The sequence below is a fragment of the Eretmochelys imbricata genome, chromosome 2 (genome assembly GCF_965152235.1).
Source record: "Eretmochelys imbricata isolate rEreImb1 chromosome 2, rEreImb1.hap1, whole genome shotgun sequence".
NCBI lineage: Eukaryota > Metazoa > Chordata > Testudines > Cheloniidae > Eretmochelys > Eretmochelys imbricata.
Genome location: NC_135573.1, coordinates 185,858,070 through 185,873,014, shown reverse-complemented (window position 1 = coordinate 185,873,014; position 14,945 = coordinate 185,858,070). Strand labels below are relative to the sequence as shown.

Sequence of the window (14,945 nt, the reverse complement as noted above, 5' to 3'; positions counted from 1 at the left end):
CCCACCCTCACTCACTTTCAGTGGGCTGGGGCAGGGGGTTGGGGTTCAGGAGGGGGTGTGGGCTCTGCCCTGGGGTCAAGGGGTTCGGCATGTGGGAGGGGGCTCCAGGCTGAGCCTGGGGCAGGGGGTTGGTGTGCAGGAGGGGATGAGGGGTGCAAGCTCTGGGAAGGAGTTTGGATTCAGGAAGAGGTACATGGCTCTGCACGCTGCCCCTCTCTGCAGGCACCATCCCCGCAGCTCCCATTGCTCATAGTTCCCCGTTCACGGCCAATGGGAGCTGCGGGGGTGGTGCTTGCAGGCAGGAACAGCACACAGATTCCCCTGTCCCCTCTCTCCCCCGGGGCCACAAGGGCGTGGGGCTGGGGCAGGCAGGGAGCCTGCCGTAGTGACAGCTCCGCTGCACTGCCGGACTTTTAGTGGCCAGAGATCGTGATTGACTGGGAGAGTCTCCAGGATGTACCAGTCGATTGTGATCGACTGGTTGGTGACAACTGGACTAGTCTGAATTCTGTGCTAACTTACACTAGGTTACAACAGCCACAGGGGGCCCCAAAGTGCTGCTGAAGATCCAGTGTAGTGCATGACATTCCATGCCCGCTCATCTTCTCTGCTGTATTAGTACTTGAAAGTATGAGTTTTATAAGAGCCCCTACGTTGACTCTGTCACTGGAAGATTACCTTTACAGTAGGGTAATTCTCCGTAAGCTGGTTGTCAATTTTGGGGCATATTGGACTGGTGGTTTTGCACTGCTTTGAAGAATCTGGCTCAATAGCTTACTGCTATGAAGCATGTTCTCAGAGGTACTGGTGCAGCCTGTTGCTTACATGGTTCACAGGTTAGCACTATGGAGCTTATTAAACTCAGAAGTGCGATCCATCCCTAACAAGATTTGCAGGTTCATTTTTGTGGTTCTTGGAAGTTAGCATGGCATTGACTTGGTAATAAAGTGAACTGGCATTGCCCATGGAGATTATTATTATACCTCATATTCAAGAGGTATTGTATTCAGAATTTATATGGTCTGTGGATTGCAAACATCTTTATGAGCACTGTGGATTTAATTATGCTCTTTCATGAAAAGGAACTAGGTGCTGTGAAATCTTGGATAATTTCAGAGAGAGGGGGTTTGGTTTACAAATTAATGTAGGATTAATGTATCCTTCTCCAGTGGTCACCGAGTCAAGTTCAATTATCTTCTTACTACTGTCACAATAATATCATATTCAAAGACAAAAATAAGAAAAATTCTAGATCGTTGGCGCCAAGTAAAATAGTAGGAGCCATTCAGTCAAGAATTTAAGATATACGCTCTTGCCACAATGCCAGAAGGTGCAGGACCAATATTAAGTCTAAAATGGTTCAATACGTCTATCAAATTAAAATGGTTCAAGATGGAAACTCTAAAATCTATTCTCCTGTCTGTGGATCCAGGGGGATTTACATCAGGTGTAGCTATGAGGTGTACCTGTTTTTTAATCTGCTAGTATTCTGGAATCATGAAAACTGCTTCAGGTTTTCAGATGGGAAAATATAGTATATTACCAATGCATATCTTTCTGGGCTGTGCTAATCTAAGTTCCAAGACTGTTTTTTGGGGTGTTTTTGGTTTTGGGTTTTTTTTTGCTACCTAAAGTAATGTTTGTGGTAGTGGTTAGCTTCAGAAATAAGGTCATATAAACATATCTAGATGATAGGCTCATAAAAACAATAAACACAGTCATCTCAAAAGGCAGGAGAAATCACTGTTTTCATCACATGGGAATGACAATCAAAAGAGGAATGAGCTTGTATTAACACAAAGGATAAATTATTTGGAAGATGTTAAGTTACCAAAGTAGGAAAAACACTTCTTTCAGATAGGAGGATCCAGAAGAACTGGCACAATTCATCTTGTTTCTAAATATTATAATCTTTCATTGTGTCCTAGAAGACTATTCATATCATGCATGCAACTAGTATTGAGGAGCTGTTTTCAATTATGCCTGTTTCAGAAAATGACCATGCAAATTCAACAGCAGGCAATTCAGAACATAAGTTAGTTCTCTCTATCAGAGTGGCTAAACCAGAACACTATAATGAAAGATTAACTCAAAGGCCAGGGAAATGAGAGGTCTAGGTTCTTTTCCTGGGTCTGCTGCAGGCTTCCTGGGTAATTTGGGGCAAATCTCTGTATTTCAACATACCTTCTGTAAAATGGGGATAAGGAATAGCTGCTGACCTGTAATTCTGTTTCTTTGAAGATACCATACTATAGGATTCCCACTCTTGGGTTTTGCATCCCCAGTGCAAGACAGGTGGTAATCGCTGTTAGTTTTTGGCAGTCTGTGGCATTGGGCATGAGCCCCTCCCTCATCTTTCATTCTAACTGCTAGTGCCTCAACTCCCTCTAGACATTTCTTAGTTAATCCCTAAATTTGTGGGAAGGAAAAGCTCCCCTAAAAATACAAACTGCATGTGATTGTAAATTAAAATATTTACCATATGAAAACCATGCCAAGGATGGGAGAAAACCTAGCTTCACACTGCCTTAGAACAGAATCTCAAATCTACAAAAAGATGTGGGTGAGCAGGAATCCTATGTGGTGGTTGTCTCAAAGAAGCAGTGTGTGCTTTCCTGGTGTGTGATTTCCTGCTGATGTTTTGTGGATGAAAATAGACAACTTATCATGGTTGCACACTGTTGATCTGATGTCATATTGCATGGCTCTATTTTTATTCCTAGACAAATTACTTGATAGCAGGATAAACTTCAACCTTTTTTATTTGTTGCAGCAAATTTCAGATGAAGGCATTGTAAAAATTTGTAGAGGATGCCACAGACTTCAGTCACTGTGTGTTTCTGGTTGTAGCAACCTTACAGATGCTTCTCTCACAGCCCTTGGTCTAAACTGTCCGAGATTGAAGTGAGTATGTCACAATTTTTGTATTCCTCATTGGCCTGATCCTGGGAGATTAAGTTTCTCCTATGAAATTCTGAGCACCTTCAACTTCCATTGATTTCCATTGGAGTTAAGGGTGTTCAGCATCAGGGCAAAACCCCAACCCCTGCATATCATGTGAAAAGAGGAAAAAGAATTAAGTCACAGTTACTAACTGACTCTATATTACTTCATAGATACATACAAAGGATCCTCAGCTGCTGTGAGTTGTCATATGACAATTTCCATGAGCTGAGGATCTGTCCAATAGATACTACATTTTATGGCTCGGTATCTTCTTCTTTTGCCTTACAAATAGTACTGTAAATCATACCTGAAATACTTAACTAGAACTACACTAAGGTGACATTTTAGGTGTGTTTTGCCATTAGTATGCTATGCTGCCCAGCACTGTTAGACTTAAATGCACAATGGGCTAAATTTGTCATCTATACCCAGTATCTGATGGGCACAGCAGAGGTGGGGTGGCTCAAAATGAAGCTAATTGCAACTCCCTGATCCTCTGTCTCATTCTTTCCTGGCACTAGTGTACTTAGAACAGCCTTTAGGTCCAATATGCCAGCCAAGAATAGCTACAGTATAGTAGCACTTGGGCTACACCTCTCCCTCCTTCAGATTGTAATGCCCTTACGCTGAGGGTTGCAGTGGGAATGGCACAGGTGTTGGCCGTGCCTGCCCTAAAGCCAGCTGGTGGTTCTCCCACAATGGGACAATGCTCAGCTCTAGAGATGTTTTTGCTTTTGGCCCCTTTACACCACCAGAGCAACACAGAAGGTCTGGAACAAGGAAAATAATCTGGTTCAGTATATCTGAATTTATCTTCATAATGTTATTACTATAAGTAAATTATCTGCCAATTCAGAAATAATATAAATTTGCTGTTAACTTTTTATGTTATAGTGGTATTAGCTGCACTTTGCCCACTATATGAACCAAAATAATTTCATGTAACTCTTAATGCTAAGGAAACTTTCTCTAAAGGGTAAGTATTCACTATAGTTTCCTTTCCTTGGGTTCCCTACTTTTCTTAAAGTGATAAATGGTATTAAGAGTAATCTCAAGCCAACCTGTATGTGCATGTTAGGTGCTGCAATTGTGGGCAGTTCCAACATAGGTTTTATTTCACGAACCACGAAAATGCAGCTGTCTCAGGAGTGAAATATAGCTATTTGATAGTGTATGGTAACACTGCACAGTTAATCCTCATTTCTCAATATTTTGAAGAATCTGTTTAACGCAGAAATTGATATCTGCCTCCACCCTAGTCATGAAGAAGATTTCTGTTATGGGGCAACTCAAAAGGAAAATATCTTACACTTTTAATTAAAGGTTGATTTTTTAATACAAAAATATTAAGCTTCTTAAGATGAAGTTAAAACCTTAATTATGACAGAAACAGATTCAAGAGTCATAACAGTTCTTAGGGATGCTGACCAATTAAACTTTAATTGTGGACCATTAAGGAAAATATATATATCAGTAAACTTTGTATCAAAAAGAATTCTGACAAACTATATTTGGATGCCAGTATTGTGTGTAATTACCGTGCACATTCTGCCAAGTTCATTTTTAACCTGATCGGTAGGAAAAAAAAGAGCTTTTGTTTAATTTACAAAGACTCTCCTCAAGTCAATGTCTGTATCTGATCCAAATTTGACTGCTTATGCAAATAGCTATGAGTGCTTATGTATGCTCTTGCTTCAGTCACAAGAGTATTTTCAAACTGGTTTGTCACACTCCTTAAAAAATCTAAACCCATTGCCACTAGTTAGGACAAATCTGAGTCTCTCTCTCTCTCTCTCTCTAACTGATGTCAGAAAAATATAGGTACTTTGAAATCATTCCTGGCTCACTTTCTAAGGCAAAGAAAGAGGCCTAAAATACCTATCAGTTCCACACTCCTCCTTTCAAGGGAAAGACAACTCTCATGAGAAATCTCTCAAGAAATATGTAAGGAAGCATGTAACGTGGGGCACCATAAAATGTACTGCTAGCTAAGCAAGCTTGATTTACTATCCTGTAGCTTGTTAGTCTCCCTCAGTGCCACAAGGGGACAGGCTTCAGCCATTTCTCATACAGTAACAAGATATTAGCAAGGAAAATGAATCTGACAAAATGAACCCCATAGATCTGTCTCTCATCCAAAGTAAGGATAATGCAAATTGCCATAGACTGAGCTTCAAGACTATGTACTAAAATTGTACTGTATTAAAATTTTCATGTTGGGGAATCAACTGGAGATACAACTCCCTTCTTCTTTGTACCTCCTAAATGACATCTTTTCAAGAACTAGAAAACCTGCAGAAACTTTCTAACTCTCTTCCCAAAATTGGATCAGCTGATCTACTCACTGGCCAATTTAGGGGCAGGCCTTATAAGAATATTTGCTATCCAGAGATCAGTCTTACAACTCCGCATGCTGTTCTCAGGCTTTCTGCAGAATTACCATTTGTTAGTGCTCCCCTCTCCCCACTGTGTGGATCTCGTCTCTGGCACATGACAGATCAGATGTTAGAAGTTCAAAGCTCCACCTTACCAGCTGGTGCCACATAACTTCCTGCCCAATCCAGTGGCCAATAACTTCTAGCCAGTTTCCTTTCTTTCCATATAATGGTTCAGAGCTCCATTGAGCAGTTGCTCTATATTTAGTGCTTACCTGGTTAGATATCCCTTTCCACCTCTCTTCCCTCAGCTAAGTGCTGATATTCAATTTTTTTGTATTTTTTTTCTATTTTCTTTTAAAGAAAATGTTGGTATTTGTCTAAGTTCAGCTGGTTTGCTGATGTGACCCTGCACTAGTCTTCCATAATGCCTTTGTTTGGCTTGGCTTGGCTTATCCAAGGTGACAGTTCAGGTTATTGTTAGTGGGTTTTTTCCCTCCAGTTCAAGTTGTCTTAACAGGAATGGAGAAACTCCACACTGACTTCCAGAGATGCCTCAACAGACAAAATGCCTGCCAACAGTGAACATGTCTGGTCTTTGTACTGCCTGAGGGATGATCATGACTTGCATGGGGTGTGGGATCTGCTGTAGTTTATCACTTTGAGCCATCAGATCCTCTGACAAGTGCTTTGGTCTCTGTAACCGGGCTTGGGCTCAGACTCACCGGCAGCGCCTCCTGCTGGTCATCTCAGGGAATTAACATTCCAGCCTCCGGAGCGCCCTTTTCAGGCCGGTGTCTCACCACCACTGCTGGCCCCCATGTCCCTCTCAGGACCCTGGTGCCCCCTTACCTGCTGCCCCCTGGCAGTACCCCCACAGTTCTGGGTCTCCCCCTCCCAGGGGAACCCCCTCCACTATCCCCATCTTGCCTCAGTCTTAGGCTACTGCCAGTCACCAACTAGCCCCTGCTTCCTGGGGCAGACTGCAGTATAAGCCACTCATCACAGGCGAGGGTTTGGACCTGCTGCCTCTGCCTACCTGTGGCTGCCCTTGCAACTCCCTAATAGGTACCTAATAGGCCTTCCCAGGCCTGCAGCCTGGGGCTTTCCTAGGCCAGAGCTCCCCAGCTCCCTTGGCCTTTCCCCAGCCCTGCTCCAAACTAGGTCCTCTATTCAGGTCTCTGCAGCCAGGTCCCTCCCTCTCAGGGCTAGAGAGGGAGTTCCTCTGCTCCTGGCTTCCCTGACTTTTATAAGGCCCGCTGGTCCATTTGGGGCGTGGCACCCAGCTACGGCTGCTCTGCCAATCAGCCCAGCTTTTCCCCTGCCCCAGCCTTCTCCCAGGGCTGTTTTAGGCCCTTCCAGGCAGGAGCGGGTGGCCACCCCGCTACAGTCTCCTTCAGGGTTCCCCAGATGTCTGAAATTAGTTTGGTTTGTAAAGTCTGATGGAAGAAATTCTCAAGGAGAGCAGAGTTGAGTGTGACTGCATATAAGACTGGTACATCAAAGCAGAGCTATGATGAGCTGAAGGGCCCTGGTGATGTTTAACTCCAGTTCAGAGACTGAGGCATTGAAGCATCTTGGAAGCAGAGATAGAGTCATATGTCTTGGTGGGGAGGCACATTTAAATCCGCTTGATGCCTGTGTGCCAGGATGTCCTGGATCTCAGCTCTTTCCAGCTCCTCTCTGTTTGCAGTTAATCTAGTTGCTGGGACCACCTCAAGAGGCTGGGAACAAAAATGTACTATGGTGATTAAACTCAGATCATGATTGCCAGTGCCTTGCTTCTTATTCACGCTCTTAGCATCTATTTCTCTCTCTACTTTAGGAAAGAGTAAGGAATCGAATGAATCAGAAAGGTGCTTTGGCAATGCATGCACCCTCTCTTGAGGAGAAAGGGAAGAAAACAGTTCAAGTATTACCAACTCTGCAATACTTCTAAGTAGAAAATATCCTATGTACTTAATAGAGTAAAATCAGCATTCAATGATCTACTATACTTTAGCTGAAAAGGGGGGAATAGTTGGTGTTTCCTGTTCAACTGCATATGACAATGGCAGGTGTAGCCATATAGTGCTCTCTCTCACACACTTAGACCTTTCATTAACGGTTGTTAACCACCTATGATGAGCTGCTCAAGATCACAGAACATGGACTTAACAAGCCTATAAAGGATTGCTCATGGATGTTCAATATAGCCCTTTTGAGAGAAGAGGGTTCCTGTATTACAGAGAGTATTTACTCAGTGACCCTACACTGGGTAGACTTGGGAAGGAGATGAGATTCTGAGGCATTTCTGAGTAGTGCTTTATGGTTAGCACTTTGAAACACACAACTACTTAAACCTTACCTGTGTAAGGATTATTTAGAATGATCTCAGTCAAGAATTGTATTAATCATAAATGCATTCTGACACACACGTGACATTAGGCAGCCTTCAGTGATAGCTCTACTCTTACAAGGCAGTCATGGCTGCTCCCTATGCACTGCTATTCAGGTGTCATGAATGAATTAAAATTTCATCTATAATATTTATTTCCAAGTTGAGTTACAACTCTTTCCTCCCTCTGGTTTGTCTTACATAGCTTGGAATCTCTCACTGTGTCTGTCTGTCCTGGTTTTTCTTCTTCGATTTCCTTAGCAGAGGTACCTCACTTTACCTCTGTAGTTTCCAAAGAGTATGACTATTCTGAGGATGCTTACCTTGGAAGAAAGAGAAAATTACTTAACTATAATTGTAGTTTCCTAAAAACAGTGTCCTCAGATCTTCACCAAGAGTGCACCATAACTCAGTTCCAGTATCTATGTATCTGTCACACACCATTGCCAGTTAAGATGGCCACTCACCTGCATCCCCCTCCAAAACTAGTCACAGTATAAAGAAATAAACAGAGAAAATGTCAGCCACTGCCTAGAAAGGATTTCACTAGACCGCCGCATCAAATCTGGTGCAATCAGCAAAACAGACCAACACCAGAATCTCACTCACCCTCATGCTTATCAGTGCAATGTCTGTGATCAGTATGCCCCAGTATTATTGCCCAACCTAGTCTGCATCATGGCTCCCTAGCTGAATGACACAGTAGGACAGCTGTTAGCTCACCTCTCCACACCCCGTCATTAGATCCAGGGACAACAAATCTGAAGGTGGAATTGCCATTCTTTTCCTTTCTCACCCACTGCTGCCCGTGCACCAGTGTTCAGTGCTTTTCAACCAGATGTGTAGCAAGTAAGTTGCGTGATTGCTCTTTCTTTTTAAAGCATATCCCATCACTTTGCATGTTTTTATGTTATGGAGCATTAGAGAAGAGGTTTGCAGGGTTGGTGAGAGGCAGAGGTAACACACATAATTAGAATTGAAAAAAAAGATAAGTGGTATGCAGACAAAGAAAGGGATAACACATGGGTGATCCTAAAACATGTTTCCCCTTATGCTTGACATTCTAAATAATTTTCGCACCAGTTATGTGTTTGCTCTATCCAGGCTTTCATTAAGGATTGCTAATCACCTATGATGAGCTGCTCAAAACTACAGAAGAGGAGGTTATTTACTGTAACTGGAGCTTTCTTTGAGATGTGTGGTCCCTATTTGGATTCCAAACGTTGGTGTGCGTGTGTGCCCTGTGCTGGAGCCGGAACAGTTTTTTTAGTAGTGTCCAATAACCCACAAGCACATTGTCCGCAAGCTCGTATCCGAGGCTATAAGAGGCCATGTGGGTTGCTGCTGCTCCAGTATCCCTCTTACCGGTAAGCAAAGTAGGCCATAGCAGAGGCAATGGAGGGTGGGTACTGGAAGCCAAATAGGCCCGACATCTCAAGTTGGAGAAGGTAGTCCAGGAGGATAGGAGGGTGGGTATTGGAAGCCAAATAGGCCCGACATCTCAAGTTGGAGAAGGTAGTCCAGGAGGATAGGAATGGAGATGGAGTCTAGTGGCTGATGTTGTCAGCGTGCCCATGTGGTGAAACACTTCTGTTTCACCTGATAGCAGACCCTGGTGGGTGGCTTCCTGCTGTGCTTGAGAATGTCATGCACTGGGGTGGAGCATGCTCTGTTTGCTTGCGAGCTCCATCCAAATACCGTGGGATGGACCAGGCTCAGGTTGCGATGTCAGAGTCGGCCTAGCGTCTGTGTGAGGAGATCTGGGTGAGGGCAGAGGTGGATCCGGTGATGAGCAGAGAGGTGGAGGAGGTCCATGAACCAATCTTGGCAAGGCCAAAAGAGGACTATCTGTATGAACGTCACTTGTTCCCATCGAATCTTGTGCAGGAGGGGAATGGGTAGAAAGGCATAGTGGACTTCACTGGGGGGCAGGAGAAAGTCATTGCCCTGTGAGTCTATCCCAAGTGTTGCTCTGGAACAAAAGAGGGGGAGGTTTTGGTTCTTGTTGGTCACAAACAGGTCCCGACGCCAGGTGCCCCAGCAGTGGAATTCTGAGCATAGTGTGGATTGTGTAGTTCCCACTCGTGGTTAGCATAGAAGGACCCGCTGAGCATGACCTGCCGAGCATGTCCGCGAGAGAGTTGCTGGCGCCTGGAAAGTACATGGCCTGTATCATGACATTTTATCTGATACATCAGTTCCAGAGTTGGATGGCCTCCACACACAGAGGGGGCAATCTGGCACTGCCTTGCTTGTTGATATATAAAATTGCCACCATGTTGTCGGATAGCAGTTGAATGTGATGTGATTGTGTAAGAGGAAGGAATGCCTGACAGGCAAAATGGACAGCTCGCAAAACCAGGATGTTGATATGCATCCTGGCCACTCTTAGTGTCCAGAGGCCCTGGGCCGAATGAGCATCCAGGTGGGCACCCCAACCTGTAAGGGGGTGTCCATAGTTAGAGTGGTGCAGGAGGCAGGAGGTGTAACAGGGTGCCTATCAGTACCTTGGGCAAGTCAGTCTGCCAGGTGAGGGAGGCCAGGATGAAACAGAGGAGAGGGACGGACTTGTCCAAGGGGTCTGTCTGCGGTTTGTAGGTTCATCTGATCTATAGTTGAAGGCAGTGCATATGGAGGTGGGCATAGGGAATTATAGAGGTGCAGACTGCCATGTGATCGAGGAGAGAGAGGCATTTGTGGATGCAGGTGTGTGGTTTGTGGCGTAAAGTGATGCGAGAAGTAAAGATGGTAAACCGATCTGCCAGGAGGAAAGCCTGGCCCACCAGAGTGTCCAGGCATGCCCCAATAAATAAATAAATATCGCAAAGAGTCTGGATAGCTCAGAGGAGGTGGTTGCCTCAATGGTCTACTATACTTTAGCTGAAAAGGGGGGAATAGTTTGTGTTTCCTGTTCAACTGCATATGACAATGGCAGGTGTAGCCATATAGTGCTCTCTCTCACACACTTAGACCTTTCATTAATGGTTGTTAACCACCTATACCACCTAACCACCTGGCCAGTAGGAGCCAGTTGTCTAGGCAGGGAAACCCGGAGTGGCGGAGGCATAGCATGTGGGCTGTGACAATGGGGAAGACTTTTGTGAATACATATGGATTGGTGGTGATACCGAAGGGAAGGTCATGGAACTGACAGTGGGAGTGACCAACCATAAAGTGGAGAAACTTCCAATGAGAAGGAGAAACTTCCAATCTGCTTCCTCTCAGAGAAGATCTCCACAGCCAGCGGGGGGGAGGGGAAAGAGGAATTCTATAGAGTACCCCTGGTGAATGATGTCCAGTACCCAGTGGTCTGTGATGGTCTTGCCCCAATTGTGGGGAAAGAGGGCAAGACGGAGGGGTAGGGAGACATTTACGGATCTTGGTGAGAGTGTCAAAATTGTTGCTTAGACTGACATAGCAGGAGGGTTGAGAGAGTAGAGGTTGTAGTGGCAGAGTAATGGGGCTATTGAGCATGCTGCTGATGTCATGATAGCACTTGTTGTCTTTGGAAGTAGAGAGGGAAGAGTCTGGGGTGTAAATGCCAAGTGACTGCAGAGGGGCACGAGAGCCTTTGAGTGAGTGCAGGGACTCTTCCGTCCTGTCACTAAAAAGTTTCTGGTTATTGAAGGGGAGGTCCTCAAGAGAGGTCTGGACAATTGGAGCAAGGATTCATGTCGGAGTATGACTCCGGTCACCAGGGAGCGTGAGGTGATGTCAGCAGCATCACCCACTGCCTGGAGGCTCACCTTAGTAACCAGTTTGCCCTCATCAAATAGTGTCTGGAACTCATGTTGTTTGTCTGGCAGAAGAAAACCCTGAAACTATGAAAGTTTGGAGTACGTGAGAAAGTTGTACTTTGCCAACATGGCCTCGTAATTGGTGATGCAGGACTGGTCCAGCTTCTTCGCCGCTCTGTCTGGGGTTTTGTGAGTGTGTGTAAGGGTGGACTTCAGGTGTTGTTGGTGAGTGCATTCCATCGCCACGTGAACCGCCAGTGAGTTGGGGGTGGGGGAGTGAAAAAGAAGTCTGTTCCTTTCGATGAGACGAAGTAGCATCACTCTGCTGCTTAAAGGAGTAGGGTGTATACCAGTGTATGCCAGACCAACTGTGCTGGTTGCAGCATGGCTTCATGGATGTGGAGGGCAGTGCGGGAGGGTCCCGGCAGTTTCAGGATATTCTGGACCTGGTTTAATGTGTCCTGATCTTCCTCCACTAGGAGGCCAAGAGCTGCTGAAGCATGTTGTGGTATTGTTTATGGTCATCCAGCGGGGAAAGGGAAGGCAGAATTAGTGCCTCGTCCGGTGACAACGAGGCTACAGTGGGACCGGTGGTACGGATAGTACCGGCTGTACTGTAGCATCCTCTGGTTTGTTGTCAACTGAGAAAAGCCTGGTGTGTGGCCGGGGAAGGTTGGTAAGAGGCTACCAGTGGTAGTCCACAGTCCTGGTAACAGTCCCAAGAAGGCCAGTGAGGCCAAGTGTACAGGTTGTCAGGCATTGGCAGGCACCAGGGATAGTGGAGCCATGTGTTGGAAGTAAGGTCATACACCAGTAGATAGGATGGTCGGTGCCTGGGATATGTGCAGGTGAGAATGAGGGAATCCAGCTCTGAAAAGTCCTCTGAGTTGGAGGACGGGTCCAATGGGTCAGAGCCGCCGGTGCAAGGTGGGTGGAAGATATGCATTGTGCTGGGAAAAGAAGGAGGGGTTCATCCACCAGAGAAGGGAGCTCGGTGGTGGCTGGGGGACCAGACAGTAGCGGGGAACCTGGGAACATATGGGAGCAACAGCTCCGCAGTAGGCCTCAGTGGTTCCAGGTGCGCAGGGACCTATGCATGGTGGCCTGGAGGGGCCTGGCATCATCAATGGTGCCAGAAGTGATGAGGAAGCCGGACCAGTGACCACGGCTGGAGGCGACACCAGCGGATCGGATCGGTACTTCAACTTATGCTCTCTCTGGGGTTTCTTGGGAGCTGGAGCAGTTTGGGTCGGTGCATGACTTCTCACCCGATTTGGCATGGCTCAGGAAGGCAACACTATGGTTAGGGGCAGTCCCTGTTGGGGAGCCAACTTTATGCCCATGTCCGTGTTTCTTAAGCTCACAGTGGGCTGCTGCGGCGGTACCCCTGGGTTTGGTGCCTTGGACGAAGATGGAGGGGCACTCATTGGTGGTGATGGGAGTCATTCCGGCAGATCTGCCAGTCTGGATCTGACTGTGCATGTGCGCACATAAGCTCCTCCATTAGAAAGCTATGAAGGCGAAGTTCTCTCACTTCTCTCATTCTGAGCAGAAATGAGCAGCAGATGGAGCAGCAGGTGATGACTTGAGCTTTGCTGAGGCAGTAGAGGCACCGTTGGTGCTTGTCACTCACAGAGAAGGAATGCAGGCAAGAAGCACAGGTTTTGAAGCTGGTTGCCAGGGCATAATCCCTGGAGGGAGGATCTCCCTGATGGGGGAAGGGTTCAATGAGGATACTAATCACCTAGGAATCTAAACAATAATATCTACACTATAAACAACTATATACAACTCTAGCTACTGGAAAAACAGCCAAGCGTGTCTTTTAGCAAGGCTAGGAGCACTGAGGAACAGGGATTCTGACTCTGGCCATGCGACGATAAGAGGGAACTGGAGCGGTGTCAACCTTCACGGCCTCTGATCGCCTCAGATGCGAGCATGTGGATGACCCACATTGATGTGCAGGTCAACGCAAACTACTACAAAAATTGCGCACCCATGTTTGGAATCATGTAAGGACCATCACTTGAAGAAGAATGTGGGCCTGAGAAGCCTATGAAGGTCATATGGATGTTCAATATAACCCTACTGACAGAAGAGGGTTTCTGTACTAAGAGAGTATTTACTCAGTGACCCTACTGAGAGGGAGATGAGATTTTGAGGCATTTCTGAATAGTACTTTATGGTTAGCACTTTGAAAACTAGATGTGTAATGCATTATGGTAGAAAGGCACATTTTGATAGTCTACCTCTAAGCTTTGATACCTATGCTAGTTTATACTGAGAAATCTAAATCAGCAGTCTCTTAGTCTGTTTCCTTTATCTCTCCTTTATGAATTTGTGTGTCAAACATAAAGGAAATGGCTGTTGTGTTGAATGGGAGAGTTTGTGCACGTGGTTACTCTGTGACATTCTCTCCTTGTTAGTCTCGCTACTCACTACCATCTGCTTAGTGTAAACTTGAACAAGGGAAGAGCGGAAGTACTACAATGAAAACTATACGTACTGGTATTGTTTGTCATAGTTTCCTTTTTTCTCTTATCTTACTTCACTCACACCTCTCCTAAGGGACTGCTTCTCAGGTAATGAGTTTTTTCCCAATATATTTCTATATCTGTTTCTGGAAGATTGAATCAGGTAGGTTTGGCTTTACGTTTTGGTTTTGACAGCTGTTTGTCTCCTTGCTTTCTGATACCTGAAGCCAAAATGCTTAATGTAAGAACTTGACAATAAATAGAACATTGGAGGCACATTGTGAAGGCTTGACCTGCACTTTCCTAAATTCCTCCCTATACTCTTTCTGTACTCTTCCACAATATACAAACTCAACAAACTGTCTAATGCATTTATTTCTTTGTGTATCGGGAATAAGATATGCAGTGAAAATGGTATTTTTCCAAATACAGTTTTAGAATTACAATAAGTATATACATAGCCTTAGAAGTACAAGAATTCACTGTAAATTTTTTTCTTTACAGATGTCCATAGGTATAATTTTTAATTGTACATAATTTAATTGTGCTATGTAGCCTGAACATCTTTCTGATTAGCTAAATCAAAAATTAGTCCTGCCTTTTTTAAAATTGCAAAATACTATGAAAATGGACTTATGACTTTGGTTCTAAATCAGTTTTATGTTACAATATATTGACAATATATTGAAATAAAAAGAAATAATTGCTTTTCATTACTGTATCAGTAATATTTTTATGTTGAAAACAATTATTTTTTCAGGATTTTGGAAGCTGCAAGATGTTCCCACCTGACAGATGCAGGTTTTACACTTTTAGCACGGGTAAGGATTATTTTAAAAATGTACAGTTTACCTAATTTTCACTGCTACTGTACATATCTGAATTTATCCAGTCATGCTGGGGAGGATGAGAAGAAAGTAGAGTAGAAGGGAGGCTCCTTACAGGAGGTGGCCAGAAAAGAACCAAAATAATTGATTTTATTTCTGGAACGTAATTACAAATAACTGGAGCTTGGAATATTTTTTAGAGTGGCTTT

The 14,945-nt window shown here is 44.8% G+C and overlaps 1 protein-coding gene across 5 annotated transcripts in view; it reads left to right on the top strand.

Annotated features, from left to right (window-relative positions):
* The window catches only part of FBXL2 (F-box and leucine rich repeat protein 2), a 123,908-nt gene that overhangs the window by 88,341 nt on the left and 20,622 nt on the right, over positions 1-14,945 (top strand). For all 5 annotated transcript variants that reach the window (XR_013345301.1, XM_077811105.1, XM_077811106.1 and 2 more), the window contains 2 exons: positions 2,774-2,904; positions 14,670-14,730. Coding sequence is in view for 4 of the 5 variants with exons in the window: in XM_077811105.1 (XP_077667231.1) it covers positions 2,774-2,904; positions 14,670-14,730 (192 nt within the window). In the remaining variant the exon portion in view is untranslated. The remainder of the gene's footprint in view (positions 1-2,773; positions 2,905-14,669; positions 14,731-14,945) is intronic.